Source organism: Harpia harpyja, chromosome 7 (assembly GCF_026419915.1).
Source record: "Harpia harpyja isolate bHarHar1 chromosome 7, bHarHar1 primary haplotype, whole genome shotgun sequence".
Taxonomy (NCBI): Eukaryota; Metazoa; Chordata; class Aves; order Accipitriformes; family Accipitridae; genus Harpia; species Harpia harpyja.
In genome coordinates, this window is record NC_068946.1 from 7891414 (window position 1) to 7907553 (window position 16140).

Here is a 16140-nt window from a genome sequence, read left to right on the forward strand (position 1 = left end):
GGGGACCTGGAATGCCAGAAGATGAGAAATCTTTATGTCTTTGTAGCAATAAAAAAAAAATGTTGAGAAGACAGTATTTTCCTAATTGTATTTCAGTTGAAGGAATACTCCCAAAAGGCCGTGGAGATCCTCCGGACTCAAAACCACATTCTTACCAACCACCCTAACTCCAACATTTACAAGTGAGTTACTTCTGACTTTGATCCATTTCACTAAAGAGCTTTTCAGCAGATGAGCTGCAATCCACAGGGGAATACGCAATTCTTCTAATAAAATCGTGGTGGAGGAAGGACCCCTACTGAGATTGCATGCTTGCTGCAGCTGGTCTTGGGAGAATAGCAGATTCCTTTCTGCCATCTGAAAAACATGACGTTCTGTGCGCTATCAGCAGTAGTTTGGCTTTAGCGTTTTTGCTTTCATTTTCAGTAAATGTTACAAAATATTAGGACCAACTGGAGAATATAGACTTGCAGAATTAAGTGTTATGTTCTTATTCATGCATTGGCAGTTAATACTTATCCTAAAATGCTGCCTACTGAAAAGCAATAATTTTCAATGTGCTTTACATTGTAACGCTTCTGTTACTAAATCTGGGACTGGGGACTACAGGTAAACTGAAACTATTCTGATTGAATGGCTTGTGTTTAAAACATGGTGAATGCCAAATTACGTATGTCAATGTTCTTCCCCTCATTCCAGCACGCTGTCTGGGCTGGTGGAATTTGATGGCTATTACCTGGAGAGCGATCCTTGCCTTGTCTGCAACAATCCAGAGGTGCCCTTCTGTGTAAGTAACTGCTATTCTTAAACCCTTTTTAATTATAGGGATCCCAACCGTTTACAGCAGCATGATTTGCTGGTTTTCTGAGTTTTGTGGGATGTAATCTTATACGCAGTGTGTTCTTGGTTTTGTCTTCTCAGTACATCAAGCTTTCCTCCATTAAAGTGGACACGAGGTATACTACCACCCAGCAAGTGGTGAAACTAATCGGCAGCCACACCATCAGCAAAGTGACAGTGAAGATAGGAGACCTGAAACGAACCAAAATGGTCCGAACCATCAACCTCTATTACAACAACAGGACAGTGCAAGCCATAGTGGAGCTGAAAAACAAGTACGTTTGTCCATGTTTTTTGTGTGCAAGTCTCTGAATTTGACATTACAATCTCTACTGAGGTGCCTGGCTTCTTGTTTTAGCTAATGTTCCTTCTTAGACTATTACTCATCACTGTCAGCCCACATTGAGTGGGATTGTTCTGAATCTCCTCCAAAAAATTGTCGAAGATCCAAATTTCACCTAGAGCTTGAAATATGCTTGTAAATTTTGTGTATGCAAACTTTGTACAGACTGAGTTTTAAGCACCTAACTTAATTGTGTGGAAACCAGTATTAATACCAAGAGCACCTCCTGGAGAGTTTGACTTGGAAAAGGATTTGGACGTTGCAGCATGTCCAGAAATGCAGAAAGCATTAACATTACTTGTTTGAAGCCATATAGCAGAATTAAACTTAGAAGTTGGATGGCCTAACTCTTGGTTGCTGCTTTACCTATGAAAAATGGCTCCTTTTCAACTTACATGCTTTCCCCTCTTACTTCTTGAGATGTTCTCACCAGAATCAGATCTCTTTGGCTTAGGGATTAATCTGTGCCTGCTGCTTATTGCTTATTTGAAGTCTTAATCCTCTGTGACATCACAAGTGGCTGCTGTGGAGAGGATTATGATGTCACAAAGAGAGGATTCTGACTTCAGGTTGAGAATAAGCAGTGGGAGCAGATGAGATCTTTAGAAATAAATATGCTGTTTTCATGCAAATGTCCTTACTAATAAAAAATGGAGGTGAAAATCCCTAGAAAATGTCTGTAGAATTAAAGTTTTTCCATGAGGCATCAACAGCTCTTTAATCCTAAACAGTCTCTCTCTATGAAGAGGATAAAGGCTTAAAATGTATTTCTGGCTACATATCATGTCAATACAGAAGCTAAGGAAACGAAACCTAGAACTGCTCTCCATTCATCCCATTTAAAGTAGATTTGGAGCTGAGACGGTTGCATTTGACTTCTCTTCATACGTGGGCAGGGAGGGTACTTCCCCACTGAAAAACCATGCTGCTTTCTTTCCTTTTCCCAGGCCAGCTCGTTGGCACAAAGCTAAAAAAGTCCAGCTGACCCCAGGCCAGACAGAGGTGAAGATTGATTTGCCGCTGCCCATTGTGGCTTCGAACCTGATGATTGAATTTGCAGATTTCTATGAGAATTACCAGGCTTCCACGGAGACGCTGCAGTGCCCCCGGTGTAGTGCATCCGTCCCAGCCAACCCGGGGGTGTGTGGGAACTGCGGCGAAAACGTGTACCAGTGCCACAAGTGTAGGTATGTCATCCTCATTCGTCCTCATGGAGCCAGCACCAGGGGTTTACAGAGCCCTTGTGTCGTTGCCTGTGTTGGATGTTCAACAAAATACCCTGCTATTTAAATACACGATTCTGGTTAATACAACCGCACAATCAAATTAGTCGAGAAGTATAAAACAGGCTTACAGGGATTTAACGTTAATGCAGGCTAACAAAGGAAACCTGATACGACACTACTGAAAGAACGCCGAAGTTTCAGATCAAGCCCTCAGAAGTTTAAAAAAGAAAATTCCCAGGAGGAGGTTATTTTTGGCCTGCCTGTTCACGGGCATGAGGCTGGAGTTCAATTATACAATTGCAGGGGGGTTTCCCCACAGGATCCCTGACTTAGCGTGCTGGATGGACAGTGCTCACTTGTCTATTGAGAGCTTTTGTTGTACTCTTCTCATTCAGAGCAGGGCTCAGGGCGTAATTTACTGTGCGCTATTCAGGCTTTCACTACAGTATTATAAATCCTTCTCTTTTGTGAGTTTTGTCTCCTTATCTGATATCTCTTCTCCCCTTATTGTTGTCCCATATTCCTCTCTAATCCTCATGGGATTCAAGGTGTTTAGCAGATTCTTTCCATAGATCAGGCGATTACTGGTATATTGAAAGGTTTCCACATCCCTTCTTGAATTATGGGAGCTATAAATCAGTTCGTGTCATGCTACTCTAGTCTGCAACGGGATAATAAGTATGCTGTAGCTAGTCCCACTGCAACTGGGTAAAGAGTGAAAGCTATTGAAAGCCTAGACCTTACAAAGCAAAATGGTTTCCTTTTATCTGTGTTCTTGTAAAGGGCACAGTGCCCTAGTCTGATGTTCTACTGGGAATTACTGTAGTTAAAGTAGAATTGTTAGGAGCAAATTCACATCTGTTTCTGCTTTTTCTGGCCAGAATGTGGCAGTGCTTCTGTAAGGATTTTTTTTGTTGCCTGATTTGTAGGTTTTAATTCTCATGTACTTCGTGTTTCACTTGTGGCTTCCCCAGGGCAGTTTGGTAGGTTAGATGTTTTAAGGGCCATCCTTCTCTTTTACCTACTGAGTCCATTCACAGCTTACTTCATTGCCTCAGTTACCTTTATAAAGCTCAGGTGCATTCTTTGACCTTTCTGGCTTGCCTTTCAGATCCATTAATTATGACGAGAAAGATCCCTTCCTTTGCAATGCCTGTGGGTTCTGTAAATATGCTCGCTTTGACTTCATGTTGTATGCCAAGCCCTGCTGTGCAGTGGATCCCATAGAAAATGAAGAGGATCGAAAGAAGGTGAGACTAATAGCAGATTGATTAATGAAATACTATATCTCTTGGCCAGGTCAAAAGTGTAGGGACATCAGAGGTCCATCCCTCTTGAGAGTAACATGAAAAGCAGTGTTCCTTCAAGGCTTCTCATGACTAATGCATTCCTCATTTACTGTCTTGCTCCACTAAGTAAGTTAATTTTTCAAAAGACATAATTCAGTGCTTTACTTATAAACTAGCTATCTAGCACTGCATCTCTTTGCCTTGCTGTACAAGGGGGTGAATTTGGATTGTATTGTATGCTTTACCATCCCATCTGAGGAGCCCTGCTAATGAATGAAGAACCCATTGTATTATGTGGCCTGTCCCAAAGGATAAGTGTGCTGAGTATAGTGTCAGCAGTGATACTCGTGGCAGAAGCAGGGTGCAGGATCACCATTTATTATTTTTTTTGCCAGAGAAAGGCAAAAGAGACAGAAGAATTGGAGGTTGGTGGCTGTAGTTCTGTAGAATTAAAAATTGCATCTGAACATAAAGTAAGAGTTTCCTTTCCTTTTTTATTCTTAGGCAGTAACAAATATCAACACTCTCCTGGACAAGGCTGACAGAGTGTATCACCAGCTAATGGGACACCGACCGCAGCTGGAAAACCTTCTGTGTAAAGTGAATGAGGCAGCTCCTGAAAAGCCACAGGTAACAGGGGACGGATGGATCTTGCACAGAACTCTAGGCTGGTGAGACAGTGGCCTTTATACTGCCAAGAGCAACTAAAGGTCCTTGCCTCAGATGCTGTTCTGCAGTAGTTATTTTTGTGTATAGCCTCCACATATGATTTCTCTTTGGTTTTCTGTTGCAGGATGAATCTGGTAGTAGTGGAGGGATAAGTTCTACCTCAGCTAGTGTGAATAGATACATACTCCAGTTAGCCCAGGAGTATTGTGGTGACTGCAAGAACTCTTTCGATGAACTTTCCAAAATTATCCAGGTATGATGTGCTTTGATCTGAATTTGGGTCATGTGTTTTTTTTCTGTCACCAGATACAGTGCATATCGAAGTAGAAAGTAAGATGTTGCCGTTCTGCGTTTAATGGTATGATTAACAATAGGTGATCAGCTGCATGTTTTCAGGGAAATAAAAAAATAATCATTTCTAAAAGCTATGGTTACCATTAATTCTATGGATTTGTCACATTTCCAGTGTTAAATTGCATGTAATGTAGACAACAAACCTTTAAACAGGGCAGATAACTGGGAGTTAGGCTGATATTTCTAATGGATTTCCCAAGTCTGCCATTGACAAGAAGGATTTTGAGATACTTGGTTAAAAATGTTTCTCCACAAAATACACAGTGAAAATAACTTGTGAATGGGATTAGCAATTATGTGCTGCCTCACAGTTCCACAACTTTCGTTTCTCCTTTTCTGTGTTTCCAGAAAGTGTTTGCCTCTCGAAAGGAGCTCCTGGAATATGATCTCCAACAGAGAGAGGCAGCAACAAAGTCCTCACGAACCACTGTCCAACCCACATTTACTGCCAGCCAGTATCGTGCCTTGTCTGTTTTAGGCTGCGGCCACACATCATCAACTAAATGCTATGGCTGTGCCTCAGCCGTCACTGAACACTGCATAACATTGCTTCGGGCTTTGGCGACCAACTCTGCCATCAGGCATATCCTTGTGTCCCAGGGCCTTATCCGAGAGCTCTTTGACTACAACTTGCGCAGGGGCGCAGCCAGTATGCGGGAGGAGGTCCGTCAGCTCATGTGCCTTCTGACCAGGTTAGGTCTGATTCAGTGTTTGCAGCCCTCTGACTTCCAGTGAGCTCTGGAAAGCCACATGCTTGTAAAAGCATGATCAGAAAGGAGTAGCTTTATAGGGGAGATATCTTACATCAGCAAACTGTAGACTAACTGCTTGTACATTTGTTACCAACTAAGCTGAAATCCCAGGAGCTTTTGCTATTTAGTACGAGCACAGCGTAACAGCATTCTCTTTTTCCTTCTGGAATTAGGGACAATCCGGAGGCCACACAGCAAATGAATGACTTAATCATTGGGAAGGTTTCTGCAGCTCTGAAGGGACACTGGGCAAATCCAGACTTGGTGAGAGACTCCAGCGTTTTCCTATTTCTTTTTTCTTCCCCTCTGCAACTGCTGGTCTATTCTAATCATTGCATCTTCTCTATTATCATCATCTATTTGTAATACAGAAGGTGTTTGTGTCTTGATAGGAATTAAGATAAACGTTAGAGTAAAGCACAGGTATATGCCTAAGTTTCCTCAGGCATATGGGATTCAAGGTGTTTAGCAGATTATTTCCATAGATCAGGTGATTACTGGTATATTGAAAGGTTCTGCCTGTCTTGGCTGTTGCTTGCAGCTCTCTCAAATAGGTTGTCAGTCATCCCAAATGGGCATGGGATTAAATTTGCTTAGATCGATGTGTTTTGAACCTGTGTTTTTTAAATATCAGAAGGCAAAAAGGACTGCTGCGTCACCAAGACTTCTTAAGCCTTTGAACATGTGTCTGTGTTACAGGCTAGCAGCCTCCAGTATGAAATGCTGCTGCTAACAGATTCCATCTCGAAGGAAGACAGCTGCTGGGAGCTCCGACTACGTTGTGGTGAGTTCAGACGACTAGCACGAAAGCTTTTATTTTAAAATGCTATGCCCAGGTCCATTCACTATAGTAAGATTTTAAGGAAGGGAACTGATGCTGACTCATGTAGCTTGTGATTAGGGTTAAAAATGGAGTTAGCACCAGATAGCTTTGTCTTTAGGTAGTGCATTTCTTGAAACAGGAGTGCTGAGAAATAGAAAGATGAAGGTGTAAATGGAAGGATGACAAGACTCTCTTGCTGTAATAGAAAATAATTGTTTTCCATCCATGGCTGCATAAGAACGTGATAGTTTTGCTTGAGGATATGAGGTCTTACCTAACTCTAAACACTTCTAATATGCTGTATAGAGCTGTGGAGGTGTCCTATCTGCAGATCTTACAGTGGAATGAAAATTTATGTCTGTCTTTCAGCTCTCAGCCTCTTTCTGATGGCAGTGAACATTAAGACTCCAGTGGTTGTTGAAAACATCACCCTCATGTGCCTGCGCATACTTCAAAAGCTGATCAAGCCACCTGCTCCAACCAGCAAGAAAAACAAGGTACTGCCTTAGACAGATGCTGAGCAAAGCATCTGAAAATTTGCTGATAAAAGTCCTGCACACTGATCTTGGTGATTAATAACTTTGTGAGTAAGGCAGGGCTTGCTCTTCCTGGTCATGGTTACTAGGGAAGCACAAGTCCTGTGACTTTTGTCTTTGCAGACTGCAAATTACAGGTAACTGCTTTCCATTTTTTACTGTTCTTTGGTGGCTTTGACCACCAAAACAGGGCATTATTTTTTTCCCCTCAGATTTGAGGCACGGGGAAAGAGCTACTTCAAAGCTATGGCTTGGTTATTTTGGGCAGGCTTTTGGTGCTTTCGACAGCTTTGTAGAATCATGTACCTAAACATAGTAGAATCAAGTACTTTTGACTCAGATTTTTAAATACAGAGGTACAATTCTGATAAAAATGACATTGATTGGCTGCTCCTTGATTGTAATTTAGGATAACATTTGCAAGGGAGGAGGTATGTTTCTGCTTTGATCTAGCTATCTGATAATCACAGATGGATGTCAAAGATGGGTTTACTGATATTTCAGTAGTAACTGAAATGAGGCATCTCTCTTAGTTCATCGTTAACAGAAATTGTATACCCTGCTCTTGTCCAAGAGCTGCATTTACCTATTCATGGAACAGATGCAACCAGTGATTCACCTACAGGGGTTACTCTTAAGGGAACAGGCTGTGGCTTTCTGAGGAATCATAGAGCTTTTTTGTTTATTAGGATGTGCCTGTGGATGCTCTTACCACTGTGAAGCCTTACAGCAATGAAATCCATGCACAAGCTCAGCTTTGGCTCAAGAGGGACCCCAAAGCATCGTATGAAGCTTGGAAAAAGTGCCTCCCTGCCAGAGGTAGTCCTGTGCTTTTAACTTGGTGCAGTTTTGTGAAGGAACACGTGTGTCCCTCCAGGTTCAATAAGGAATGTACTTCTGTAGAGTTGTGTTGGCTTCTGTCCCATGACATCTGATATCATCTTTACAACTTAGCTGTGTAGTCCTTAGAGATTTTAGCACTGACTTTTCTAGGCTGTGTTGCTCAAACCCTGAGCAGAAGATGCACTGTGCCTGAAGATAATCAGGAGAATGTAAAATACGAAACTTGTTGCTTTTTTAAAATGATACCAGCCAACTGAAAAGCTGATTGCATTCCCTGAGAGGCTATGGGATTCGCATCTGGCTTGGAAATGAGCATAGCTCCACGCAGAAGTGTGGCGGCAGAAAGAAATGAGAAGCTACTTAGCTTCTCAGCTGGAGTTTGGAAAGTTCCAGTATGAAGAAAAAAATACAATGGCAGTTTGCAGTTAATAGCTGCTGACAGTTCTCTTGAGCTGTGTTCAATATTGCAGGTATAGATGCCAATGGGAAATCTCCCAGCAAAGCTGAGCTTCACCAGCTCTACTTGTCGGAAAAATATGTCTGGAAATGGAAACAGTTCATGAGTCGCCGTGGGAAGAGAACTTGCCCTCTGGATCTCAAGCTGGGACACAACAATTGGCTGCGACAGGTAATCATGGGTGAAAATTCCAGTGGGATGCACTGGACCAAGTTAACCATCGGAGATTATTGGTAGTTTGCCGCATTTTACGCGTTTTGCAGACAATATAAGCAGTGATGTTTGGGGAGACTGCAACTGACTGTATCTAATTCCAAGTCAGGTTTGCAGCTTTATTCCCTTAAAAATACTACATCTAAACGTTTATCCATGTCGTGGTTTAACCCCAGCCAGCAACTAAACACCACGCAGCCGCTCACTCACTCCCCCCCACTCAGTGGGATGGGGGAGAAAATCGGGAAAAGAAGCAAAACCCGTGGGTTGAGATAAGAACGGTTTAATAGAACAGAAAAGAAGAAACTAATAATGATAATGATAACACTAATAAAATGACAACAGCAATAATGAAAGGATTGGAATATACAAATGATGCACAGTGCAATTGCTCACCACCCGCCGACCGACACCCAGCCAGTCCCTGAGCGGTGAATCCCTGCCCCCCCCCACTTCCCCGTTCCTAAACTGGATGGGACGTCACATGGTATGGAATACACCGTTGGCCAGTTTGGGTCAGGTGCCCTGGCTGTGTCCTGTGCCAACTTCTTGTGCCCCTCCAGCTTTCTCACTGGCTGGGCATGAGAAGCTGAAAAATCCTTGACATTAGTCTAAACACTACTGAGCAACAACTGAAAACATCAGTGTTATCAACATTCTTCGCTCTGAACTCAAAACATAGCACTGTACCAGCTACTAGGAAGACAGTTAACTCTATCCCAGCTGAAACCAGGACAATCCAGTAGTCTGCATTTTCTTAAACTATGAACCTTTAATTGCCACCGTGCTCCTACCTGTCTACTTAGCTGCATTTTGACTAGTGAATTTTCACGGGTCCTGGGCAAAAGTTTTTCTTCTTGTGTATGTGGATTACTATGTCACCTACACAGTGCATTGTTTAAACATTTTGGTGGCAAGCAAAGTAGGCATTCTCAGAGAATCAAGTGTTGGGAAGAACAAGAGAATGCTGCCACCAGGTCAGCAAACTGTCCTAATGTATGCTGTGCCTTTTTGTAAAATACCACTACTTTAACTGTGCACATCAAATGATACCGTCTTTTCATGCTCTTGCCTTAGGTGCTTTTTACTCCTGCCACTCAAGCTGCAAGGCAAGCTGCGTGTACTATTGTGGAAGCTCTGGCTACCATCCCCAGCCGCAAACAGCAGGTCCTTGATCTCCTGACAAGGTATTTCCACGTTGCCACACTTGGCAGCTCCAGGATCATTTTTCTTTCATTCCCATGAGAATCTCTCCCTTCTTCCAACTTTTCTCACACCTCTCCCTTGTATACCTCTGGTTCACAGGTCTTTTTGGGCTGGATTCTAAAACTTAATTGGCTGGGATGGTATAGATTTAGGGAGACCTTTTCTTTGCTGCCTGGCAATAAGCTATTGCAGTTCTGTACTTTTTCCAGAGGTAAGCAGATGATGTTTGGCCGTGTAGACAACATTTCTCCTGCCTCCTATACAGCAAAATAATAAGGTGAACTCTCTTCCAACTCCTGTAACATAACTTACCCCAATTGATGCTAGTAGCACAGCTGGGGAACTCCTTTTTGGGACAAAATGCCACTTTAGCAATTGAGTAATGAATAACAGTTATGCTGTTAGCTAGGAGGACAACAGGGAGGATAGATTTCTGGAGTCTTTTTTTTTTTTTTCTTTCTTTCCATGGTGTCCTTAAGCTGTGAATATCTCTTGTTACTGTGAAGTGGTTGTCAGTTTGTGTTTCTGTTTGCTAGCTACCTGGATGAGCTGAGCATTGCTGGCGAGTGTGCCGCCGAGTACCTGGCACTGTATCAGAAACTCATCAAACCGGCCCACTGGAAGGTCTACCTGGCAGCCAGGGGGGTTCTGCCCTATATTGGCAGCCTCATCACTAAGGTATGGACTTGTATGGAGGAGCTAGGTAGCAACAGAAAGCTTTTGCTGACCTGTCAGTTTGGCTTTTTTGCTTTGAAATCTGCATCTCTTCATTCAGTGCCCTGTTGCTGATCCTTGCCAGGTTTATGAAGTTCACACTTCCGCGCTGTCATCTCTGAACGGTAACAGCTACAGTGGTTTTAGCCCCAGCTGTAGCATTCCTCAGCGCATACTGGCTGGTACACATTAATTAACTGCTCTGGGGACAGCTATGCTAAGGGGTGTAAATATTGCTACACTGTCTTGGCACCAGGTCCAAGTTGGAAGCTGTCTTAGCTGCCAGACTGGACTCCAAAAGCCCTTAACGACAAGGGAGGATTAGGTGTGCTACCATTCCTTGAGTGTGAATTACAGCCTGCTGGAGAAGCAGCACATTTAAGTGGCGGTCTTCAGAGTGTTAGGAGTTTTCTGTGGTGATCCCTGGTGCACTCCAAAGAGGCAGATGACACCCTCCCTATTAATGGTGGCATTGAGTCCATCATGGAGGGCCACTAGAGCAAAGCGGTGGTGATAGGTAGGTATAGGGAGAAAATGAGGAGGATGCTTGAGGTAGTTTTTCTCTCCTCTCCCCCTTCCCTCCCTGCTGCTGCGTTGCAGTTCTGGTTTCTGTGTGGCTGGCTCTGTTTCTTTGCTGTGTTCCTTTGCACCCTGTGTTAGACTCTCGTCAGCCAGTTGTTATTGCCATTGCAGTTTCTTGTCCTAATAGGCTTGTTAATTATTTTCAGGAAATAGCTCGTTTACTTGCCTTGGAGGAAGCAACACTCAGCACTGATTTGCAGCAGGGATATGCCTTGAAGAGTCTCACAGGTATTTGGTGGCATCAACGCAAGTCCTGTAGTAGGATTAGAGATGGGGTGATTGTTGTTCTGTAACAGCATGTAGCAGAATTTCAGAGATGTGATTCAGTGTTTTGCGATTGTCAGCACTGGATTTTTGCCGTCAATTTAGCACTTAACCCCTAAATGGATTTTTCCATATTGTTGGTGGTCAGTTTGAGTTTTTAGTTACTTGAACTTTGGTAACGTATCGTGAGCAAACTTCGTCATATCACTTTTCTTCTCCATTTCTTAATTATGTTTATGGTACAGTGTAATTCCTGGGACCATTGCAAACACTGCTGATTTATTCTTACCTGTTGTTTCCTACCTACTTATTCTATGGTAGCTTTTCTTTTTTGAATCTTCTAGGGTACGTGTCTTTCAAAAACTTGGTGGAAATGGAAGTACACCATTAGCTAGGTCATTCTTTTCTGTATGCTCTTCCATGTTCTTCAAAAATTAGTGGGCTAATTCATAAAGCCTGGCTTCTTGCAAGAAAAAGCATGTTGATAAATACGTCCTGGGAAAGAATTCAAGTGTTCACTGATTCTTTGCTTTATTATAGGAGTGACCAATTTGGTGATATAACTGATAGAGTCATGTACCGCACTTGCTGTCACATCATCAGAGCTAGCTTAAATATTAGAAGGGGAGCAGTCATCTGCTTTTGAAATATCTTGCAACAGAAAAATGTCAAAAAGTGCAGAATGTTGTATCAAGCACTTGGAAAGCTCCTTATACACTTTCCTCATTCAGTCACCATGATCCCATATGGTATAATTTACAAGGCAGCTCTCGCAAGCCAGGGTTTTTGCCTCCCACCGTTCAGTTCATAGAAGTGAGCTTTAAACCACAGACTGACAATGGGAGTTGTAACAAGCCATTTCATTGTGCTGCTTTTATGATATTGTGCCCTGTTTGCTGGCCATATGAAATTTAGAGCTAACAAATCAAACTCTCTCTCCCACTTTCTGAATATCTCATTGCTTTCTAGGTCTTCTCTCTTCCTTCGTGGAGGTGGAGTCCATCAAACGGCACTTCAAAAGCCGTCTGGTGGGTACGGTCCTGAATGGTTACCTGTGTTTAAGGAAATTAGTGGTACAGAGAACAAAGCTGATCGATGAAACCCAGGACATGCTGCTGGAGATGCTGGAAGATATGACAACAGGTAAAACCACCTCAGTTCCTTAAATCCAGAGTCTGGGTCAACCAAGATGAAAAAGCAGATAGTTAGAGCTGCACAAAGAAATTCCTTCTAAAAGACTACTGTAGTGAAAGGTTTTTTTATGACTTGGACCTTCCAATATTTCCTTTTGGCACAGAAAAGGTAAATAACATTCCTGGAGTCGTCTCTTATTTTCCAGGAATTTAAACCTCCTCCTTTTTATGGGGTTGCTTTACTGCAGCCCAAGCATGCAAAGTGTTTTCCTAGTAAACATACCAATAAATAGCCTTTCATCTTTTAAGTAGTGGATACGCAAAAGAAGAGGGCACCAAAGTAGGGTGCTTACTGCAGACAGATTTATTGTGTATACTGAGTTAAAATGGAACTTGTGAAATTGACTCCTGTGTCTTTTTTAATACTTCTATTTCTTGGCAGGCACAGAATCTGAAACCAAAGCATTTATGGCAGTGTGTATAGAGACTGCAAAACGTTACAGCCTTGATGACTACAGGACTCCAGTCTTCATTTTTGAGAGACTATGCAGTATTATCTATCCTGTAAGTATAGAGATGGCTATAGCATTGCTTATAAAGTTAGACTTCTTAAATAGATATAGTTGCTTGTATTTTGGCAAAAAACCAATAGTGTCTACAATAATGATTTAATATTAGCCAGTGTAGAACTGTAGTAATATGGTATCCCATTTGGGGGTTTTAGTATTCAGGTTCCCTGCTGTGGCATGCTCTGTGCAGAAAAGCAGAACCGGTAGTATTGTTTCATGCTGAGGAATTTGCTTGCCAGATGATACTAGACATCCTCTAAATGCCACATGTGTGGCATTGTACTGCAGGATGCACCAGTGACGAAAGGAGTGACGGTTTAAGGACACCTTGTCACTTGCTACCATAAAAATGCAGGAATGGGAGCATGGTTGGGGGGAAAACTTACTCACTCTGTCTGTGCTGCTGTTCTTCAGGAAGAGAATGAAGTGACTGAGTTCTTTGTAACTCTGGAGAAAGATCCCCAGCAGGAAGACTTCTTACAGGGCAGAATGCCAGGAAATCCCTACAGCAGTAATGAGCCTGGCATTGGGCCACTCATGAGGGACATCAAGAACAAAATCTGCCAGGACTGTGACCTGGTAGCTCTGCTGGAGGATGACAGTGGAATGGAGGTGAGAATGCACAAGTGTGGATTTCTCGCATGGATGTGTGAGGACACCATTTCTAGGCAGCTGATGATTGCTAGAATGGTGATGCAATGTGAGCTTGTTCTTGACTTTTTATTTTCTCTCTTTCAGCTTTTGGTGAACAATAAGATCATCAGTTTAGATCTGCCTGTGGCTGAGGTCTACAAGAAGGTGTGGTGTCCCACTAATGAGGTATGTGTTATCTTCATATATGTTAACAGCACAAAGCACCTGTCCTTGATATGAACAAAAAAATTAAAAGAAAAAAAATATCACACAAGTCAGGATTTCTTTTCTGGCATATAACTTCTGAGGTATAATTACTCAGCACCTTTTTGTGCTTTCTTGGGATAGGCTGTTATTCAATTCTGCAACATAAGTGATTTAAAAGTACATAATGCTGACCCAGGTGAGTGTATTGAACTTACCCATGTAGCCTGTCAGATATGTGAACGGTCTTCTTGAGTAACAAACTTTCTTACATTCCTTTGGGGAAATAGATGAACTTTGTGTCACCACCTTTCAAAGCGCATTTCACACTCCATCTGCACGTGACAGTTTAATGCATGTGTACAGACAGGGACACCAGATTGCTCCATCAATCTGCACTTCAGAGATGAACGCAAGTTATTTATGCAGAGAGAGCATCCAACATTTCTCTGTATTACTTTGCTCTTGTGTTTTTCATGTAGGGATCTCAAGACTTGACAGATTTCCTTCTCCCAGTTTGCCCTTAGTAGTGTGTATTGCCTGTTTTTCAGATGAAGAAAGGGACCCAACAGTCTTAAGGGACTAGTCCACCATGTCACAGTAAGCTTGTTTCAGCGGTGGATGTGGTCCAGAGCAAGCTCTTGCCTTCCTTTTCTTGTAGCCACTAATATAAACTCCCATTGAGAAGGAATCCATCAGGCTAAATCTTGCCCATTACAAATATGTTCTTTAGAGGCACTGCTAGTAGCACTTGAGATCATAGAAGACGACTGATTTGCCCAACATTTCTTGTTCATTCCTCATTTAGTCTTGGGTTGCAGTCACCTTTGAAACTTCAGTTTCCTGAAACTATTTGTTTGCTATGCTTGTGGGGAAGAATTCAAACAAAATGCTTGTTTTCAGTGAATTATGAATGGGGAATGGTTCTCATCAAACTTTATTTAAGTAAAAGCACCTTCTGTACTGCAAAATCAAGCCCAAAGCTAGGTGACAGTGATAATTTTTAGTACGGTACCAACTTGGATAGGGAAGTGAGGTGCTGGTCTTGACCTTTGAATGCTAATTTGAACTCTAATTGAGTTAATGAGGGAAATCAGAGCGCCTGTCACATGTGCTGCCCCTGTGTGCCTGCCCGCTCGGAGCAGGGAGGTGCCGTTCCCGTGAGATGCCGAGCTGTAGCCAATGTGCGGCTCTCCCAGGATGCAGTGCTGGCGGTGAAAGGCAGAGTTTGCTCAGCGTTACTGTCGTTGAACAGCTTTCATCTGTCTTCCTTTGTGTGCCCCTCCGCAAAGCGCTTCTGGAGCTGCAGCTCACGTTCCCTAGGAAATAGACAGGCGCACAAGAACGCAACCTCAGGCCCCTTTTTGTTTCCCTTGTCTCTCACTGGCTTTTTTTGTTCATCTGCCATTTTACCAGGGCCCCTGTGGTGTTAATTGCTGGTCTCTAGCATGGCCTTTGAGCAGATCTTCCCCCTGGGGCTTTCCCTATGCTTATGTATTTGCTGTGACATTAAGCACTGCTTATTCCACATTAGGCTTAGTGCGCTCTCTGACAGGTTTTCTCTCGCAAGGTCTCCTGCTCCCAAATCTGGGATTTTTCTTTTCTGCTTTTTATTCAGACCTATGGATTAAAATGGAAAGTTTAGTGATATGCTGTCAGTATTTCCAGCTGGAAATGCATCTGGAAAACTAGCCCTTTCCCAGGGTAAAAGCACAGCTTGTGCTTCAGTGGGTTTGGCTGTATCATTTTAGTAATATACTGTCTTACTGAAAGCTCATTAAATTGCCTTTTACTCCTCCTCTTCCATTTTCCATCACTGCAGATCTTATCTATTTGAAAGCACTCATCCAATTAGCCTCTTCTGCTTCTTCTACTGGGCTGTGCCTGATCCCTTTTCCCAGGTATGCTGTGCAATACCCTTGGAGGTAAAGGTTGCCGTGGAAAGCAGGCATTTCTCTATAGATGAACACATTTTGCTTGGCTGGATCTTTCACTGGTGCTAAAGGAAACTGTTGGAGGAGGTGTCAGGAGGAAGATACTGTTTATTACCAGCCTGTTGATCTAATTGGCAATGCCAGGCAAAGCTGGAGAGACCAATAGATGAGTTATTGATGTTTTTGCAGGTGGTGGCTTTACTGTTGTTTTTAATTCAACTCAGTAAGGGGAGAGTGAGGGAGTGAAAGATTTCTCTGTGTTACCATCCGCGGTCAAAACAGCATGAAGGAGAAATGAGGCTGGAGTGTCTGTTACACACTGCAACGAGAACCGGACTTGTATGTAAGTGTCCACAGAGGTATAGTAAATATAATGCTCTCCTCTCTTGCAGGGGGAGCCGATGAGGATCATTTACCGCATGCGAGGGTTACTAGGAGATGCAACTGAGGAATTCATTGAGTCTCTTGACTCCACTACTGGTAATGCACTTGTCTCCTGAAAGCTGGGATTAGATTTGAAATCTGAGGTTCACTGCAGAGCAATGACACTATTATC

The 16140-nt window shown here is 42.7% G+C and overlaps 1 protein-coding gene across 5 annotated transcripts in view; it reads left to right on the forward strand.

Moving 5' to 3' along the window:
- The window catches only part of UBR4 (ubiquitin protein ligase E3 component n-recognin 4), an 80724-nt gene that overhangs the window by 49936 nt on the left and 14648 nt on the right, over nucleotides 1-16140 (forward strand). For all 5 annotated transcript variants that reach the window (XM_052793591.1, XM_052793592.1, XM_052793593.1 and 2 more), the window contains 21 exons: nucleotides 97-182; nucleotides 700-787; nucleotides 922-1115; nucleotides 2131-2370; nucleotides 3521-3659; nucleotides 4203-4328; nucleotides 4492-4620; nucleotides 5070-5413; nucleotides 5647-5737; nucleotides 6173-6257; nucleotides 6666-6793; nucleotides 7522-7651; nucleotides 8146-8303; nucleotides 9423-9532; nucleotides 10088-10229; nucleotides 10994-11075; nucleotides 12081-12254; nucleotides 12687-12808; nucleotides 13228-13425; nucleotides 13552-13632; nucleotides 15977-16064. In XM_052793591.1, the coding sequence (XP_052649551.1) occupies nucleotides 97-182; nucleotides 700-787; nucleotides 922-1115; nucleotides 2131-2370; nucleotides 3521-3659; nucleotides 4203-4328; nucleotides 4492-4620; nucleotides 5070-5413; nucleotides 5647-5737; nucleotides 6173-6257; nucleotides 6666-6793; nucleotides 7522-7651; nucleotides 8146-8303; nucleotides 9423-9532; nucleotides 10088-10229; nucleotides 10994-11075; nucleotides 12081-12254; nucleotides 12687-12808; nucleotides 13228-13425; nucleotides 13552-13632; nucleotides 15977-16064 (2935 nt within the window). The remainder of the gene's footprint in view (nucleotides 1-96; nucleotides 183-699; nucleotides 788-921; nucleotides 1116-2130; nucleotides 2371-3520; nucleotides 3660-4202; nucleotides 4329-4491; nucleotides 4621-5069; nucleotides 5414-5646; nucleotides 5738-6172; nucleotides 6258-6665; nucleotides 6794-7521; nucleotides 7652-8145; nucleotides 8304-9422; nucleotides 9533-10087; nucleotides 10230-10993; nucleotides 11076-12080; nucleotides 12255-12686; nucleotides 12809-13227; nucleotides 13426-13551; nucleotides 13633-15976; nucleotides 16065-16140) is intronic.